General features: G+C 45.8%; 1 protein-coding gene across 2 annotated transcripts in view; it reads left to right on the plus strand.

The window, feature by feature from the left end:
* Positions 1–57: 57 nt before the first annotated feature.
* The window catches only part of FKBP15 (FK506 binding protein 15), a 52,718-nt gene continuing 47,880 nt past the window's right edge, over positions 58–4,895 (plus strand). The window contains exon 1 of one of the 2 annotated variants that reach the window (XM_019510400.1): positions 58–217. In XM_019510400.1, coding sequence (XP_019365945.1) covers positions 165–217 — 53 coding nt within the window. In that variant the 5' untranslated portion in view covers positions 58–164. The remainder of the gene's footprint in view (positions 218–4,895) is intronic. The other variant, XM_019510399.1, reaches the window with a different exon arrangement.

The following is a 4,895-nucleotide window of genomic DNA, read 5'->3' on the forward strand; positions in this document are numbered from 1 at the left end:
CCATTGGCTCGGCGCTGCCAAGTGGGTTCGGGGTATCCCGCCTCTAGGCCGCTGCCGGGTTACGTGAGCGGTTTCCGCTGCTGGGCTGGGAAGCGAGCGCCGCCGTTCGGCCCCTTCGCCGTGCCATAGGTAGGAGCCGCCCGCCCGGCTCGGCCTGGCCTAGCATGTTCGGGGGCGTGGAGGAGGACGACGCGGATTTCCTGTCCCCCGCCGGCGGGTGAGCGACCGGGCGGGCGCGGCCGGGCCCACTGGCTCTGCCCCAGCTGCGGCCGAAAGTGCGGCCGCGGGTCGGGGGCTGCGTCGTGGCGAATCCGCTGGTGCCGAGGCGGGGGTCAGCTCCCAGCACGGAGCATCGACACCCGCCCCCCCTCGCGCTTAGGTCAATCAGAGCTTCCCTCTCATCCGGTGCCTGTTGGGCCCTGCTAGACGTCGTATTTATGACGCAACTGACTGGTAAATCACTAGACCGGCCACATGTGCCACCCAGGACTCTCCTGTGAGATGAACCAGCCAGCTGGAAAGTTAGTGCTTGAAAATGTGTACTGACTCTGTAGCTGGTTTCTATCTAGCTTTCATTTTTCTATGTAGCAGGGCCCTTAGAAATGCAGCGTGGGTTGTCCCTGGGCAGCAATTCTCATCCCCAGCACCAGGGATGTCTTGGGAGCCTTTCAGGGGTGCCATGGGGCATCGCACAATGCTGGCACTAGCAGACATCCCTCATGAGAGAGAGCCAGAGTTTCCCAGGAGGAGCCTGCAGCGTTACAACCATTCTGGCAGGGTGAGAGGTGCTGTAGCTGCGATGGTCCAGAAATTGTGCAAGAGGCAAGGATTTCTAAGGGCGATGCCTGTTATTGGACCAGCCATGTCGTTGGGATAAAGGTTAGACAAACTTTCAAATGTAAGACGCCCTTGGGTTTCCAATTATAAAAATGTTGTGAGCTCTTGGCATCTCTCTGAGCCTTTTGCAGCAGAAGGCTTTCAGTCAATTGTTGTTTTTCTGCAGTCAAAATCGAGTGACACAAAGAGCTGGCATTTTCTGAGGGGGCTTTGAGTCTACCATGCAATGCCTTGAATCTAAAAAGGCTGAAAACCACTGTTCCAGTGAGACTGAAACCACAGGTAGTCAGGCCGTAAGTGGAAGTTTGCTGTAACTAGAAGTGCAACTTGGCTTCACTCCTTCAGAGCAAGAAGAGATAGGTGTCTGTTCTTCTTGATCACAGACTTGTTTCTCTCTGCTTCCAAGGACTGATTTGGATGCTGCAAGGAGGAGCACCAGCAGTTTTGTTCAGTTGTCTTTCATCCTTCCTGATCCTGAGGAAGGAAATTGCAAATCCTACTGACCTACATTAAATTTAGAATTGAAACTTCAGCTCATTCAGTGACTAGAATTCCTGTCTGTTGTACAACTCAGCTAAGAAGGTCATGATATTGCACTTTTTTAAGGGGCAGAGAGATGTGTGTCAGTCTCACTTTGGCTTTCTTCTGTTATCTTGGAAGGAAGGAAGGAAGGAATACTCCTGAGTGTTCTTTTTAAGAGAATTAGGCTCTTATGACCATGAGTTGAGACTAGTTTGAATTGCTGGTGCAAAGTAATTGTGGAATAAGGGAAAGATTAGATCAAATTATGCAGCTGGAAAATGAATGTCAGGGAAAATATGTATTCATGGATAAACCAAGGCACTCAACCAGGCTTCCTAATAAGCTGAGAAACAAAAAGCTGCTAACACCAGCTGTGACTGAGTGGTAGGACTCGTCTTTCTGGGCTGAAGATAAGACATCTCTGCTGTTCAAAAGGAGTATTGTTCAAACACTCCTCCAAGGCAAAGAGAATGGGCTGAAGATAATCGTCGTCTTGTAAAATGCTCTCCAACCAAGAGACTGTGATTCCTATAGTGCTCCTTTATCATAGAGATGGTCAGTGACCACTGGGCCCATAAATGTTTTGTGTTTTCTCTCTGGCGGAAAAAAATCTTAGAAGACATAGTATAGACTTATTAGGTGAAGAAATGGTGTGGTGGTGAAGGCATTAACTTAGCTCTCTGAAGTTTTTGGCTTACTACCCTGCTGTACAGTAGACTTTCATGTGTGCAATTCACTTTGTGCCCCACTTATAATTAAAAAAAAAAAAAAGAAGTTAATAGCACTTCTCTCTACACCATTGTAAGATAGGAAATAAAACTTTACAAAACTTGTATGTATTCAAATATGGTGGGGACAAAGTCACATGGGTGGCATAAAATTCCTTTTAAATTACCTTCATAAACCTTTGCTCTTTTATAACATCTGGCTATCAAAAACAAACTTGGAGTGGTCATCATCTCCCTTCTCCAAAAATGTTTGTCCATAAGTATCTCTAACAACATTTTTTTTTGTTGGTTTCATAGTTCATTTTTATCTGGCATGTTGTCATTTTTTGGCATCCTATTGCAATTGCTCAGTATAGAGCAAGGTCTTCAGTGGTAGCTTCCTTACAGGAAAAACCAGGCTCATTGCATGACTGGACTTAGCAGCTGGTTCCTTATTTTCGAAAGGATCAGTTAGGCATGTGATGGTCTTGTGATGTGGAGAGTTGTGAGCCTGCAAATACATTTGACTTGTGACCAAAAACATTTTTTTAAGGTAGATTTCCAGAAGAAAAAAAGCTAGTCACTAATCCTCCTGCTCCACCAAGCTCCACGAACTCTTCAAATAAAAAACAGCAGTCAGATCTTTTCTGTTAATTTGAAACCTCAGATCTGTTACTTGTTAAATTGAAACGTCATCAGGAGCAGTCTGAAAATTCCAGCTCATGTTGACTTCTAAAAAAGACTTGCTTTGTAAGAAAATATGCTGTATTTAGCATTGGTTTCAGCTGCTGCTTTTCCTGCAGAGAGATGTCTCAAGGTAGTGTATTGCAGAAGGCTGCAATAAGTTTTCGTCTCTCCCCAGAATTTACAGCAGTATCACAGAATTAACACAGGAAAAGAGTGCTTAGAGCACAACAATGCAATGGAGTAAAAATGTTTTTGACAGGGAATCCATGGGTTTGCTCCTTTGTTCTGTGTTGAAGCTGTTTATTGGTGGCTGACATCTCAATCTGTGTATAATACAAGCTGACCCATGGTATAATTTAGTTGCAATTGAGAATCATAGAGTAAAAAAAAATTGAGTTGAAAGGGACCTCAGGAGGAACCTAATCCAACCACCTGCTCAAAGTAGGACCATCCCCAACTAGATCATTCCAGCTATAGCTTTGTCAAGCCAGGTCTTAAATATCTTGAAGGACAGAGAGTCCGCAACCTCTCTGGGTAACCTGTTCCAGCATCTTACTACCTTCCTAGTGAAAAAATTCTTCCTGATACCTAACTGAAACTTACCTTCCTGCAGCTTGAGACCATTGCTCCCTGTTCTGTCATCTCCCACCACTGAGAACAATCTAACTCCATCCTCTTTGGAAATCCCGTTCAGGTAGTTAAAGTCTGCTATCAAATCCCCCTCAGTCTTTTCTTCTGCATATCAAATACGCTCAGTTCCCTTAGCCTCTCCTCAGAAGTTATGTGCTCCAGCTCCTGAACCATTTTAGTTGCTCTCCCCTGGACTCTGTCCAGTTTGTCCACATCCTTTCTATAGCGGGAAGCTCAAAACTGGACACGCTACTCCAGATGTGGCCTCCCCAGTGCAGAATAATTATTTCCCTTGATCTGTGGGCAATGCTTCTACTAATAAAACCCAGTACTCCATTAGGCTTCTTGGCAACCAGGGCCCACTGCTGACTCACATCCAACTTATTGTCCATTGAAACCCCCAGGTCCTTTTCTGCAGTGCTGCTGTCAGTCTCCAGCCTGTAGCAGTGCATGGGATTCTTCCATCGTAAGTGCAAGACTTTACACTTGTCCTTGTTGAATCTCATTAGATTTCTTTTAGCCAAATCTTCCAATTTGTCTAGATCACTCTGAATCCTAGCCCTACCTTCTAGTGCATCTACTACACCCCCAGCTTGGTGTCATTGTTGTGGGTACAATCCATCCCATCTTCAAGATAGTTAAGATATTGGACAAAACAGGCCCCAGGAATGACCCCTGGTGGCACTCCACTTGATACTGGCTGACAGCTGTTCTTAATCACCTCCAAGTGCTAAGAAATGGATTACTTGAGACCCTGCTCCATGATTTTTCTAGGGGACTGAGGTGAGTCTTACAGGTCTGTAATTCCCTGGATCCCCCTCCTTTCCTTTCTTAAAGATAAGCACTATATTTGCCCTTTTCCAAACACCTGAGACCTCCCCCAATCACCACAAGTTTTCAAAGATAATGGCCAACAGCTCTGCAGTTGCATGGGGCAGCTCCCTCAGCACCCTCAGATACATTGCGTCTGGCCCCATGGACTTGTACCTGTCCAGTTTTTCTAAATAATCCCTAACCTGTTCTTTCACCAATGAAGGATGCTTGCCTTGTCCCCAGACTGTGCTGTCTGGCGCAGTAGTCTGGAAGCTGACCTTGCCTGTGAAGATCAAGGTAAAAAAGCCATTGACTATTTCAATCTTTTCCTCATCCTTTATCACTAGGTTGCCTCCTCACACTTTCCCTGACCTCCCTCTTGTTGCTAACATACTTGTAGAAACCCTTTTTGTTTCCTTTCATGTTTCTTTCTAGCTGCAACTCCAGTTGTTTTGGCCTTCCTGGTTTCATCCCTGCATGCTTGAGCAGTTCTCTTCTGCTCTCCCCAAGTTGGTTGTCCAAGCTTGCTTTTGTAAGCTTCCTTTTTGTGGTTAAGCTCACCAAAGAGTTCTCTGTTAAGCCGGGCTTGTTGCTTGCCACATTTGCTGTTCTTCCTGCACATTTAGGATGGCTTGTTCCGGTGCCCTCAGGAAGGTTTCTTTAAAATACAACCAGCTCTGCTGGACTCCTCTCCCCCAA

The sequence above is a fragment of the Gavialis gangeticus genome, unplaced genomic scaffold (genome assembly GCF_001723915.1).
Source record: "Gavialis gangeticus isolate Ggan-Ray unplaced genomic scaffold, GavGan_comp1, whole genome shotgun sequence".
Lineage (NCBI taxonomy): Eukaryota > Metazoa > Chordata > Crocodylia > Gavialidae > Gavialis > Gavialis gangeticus.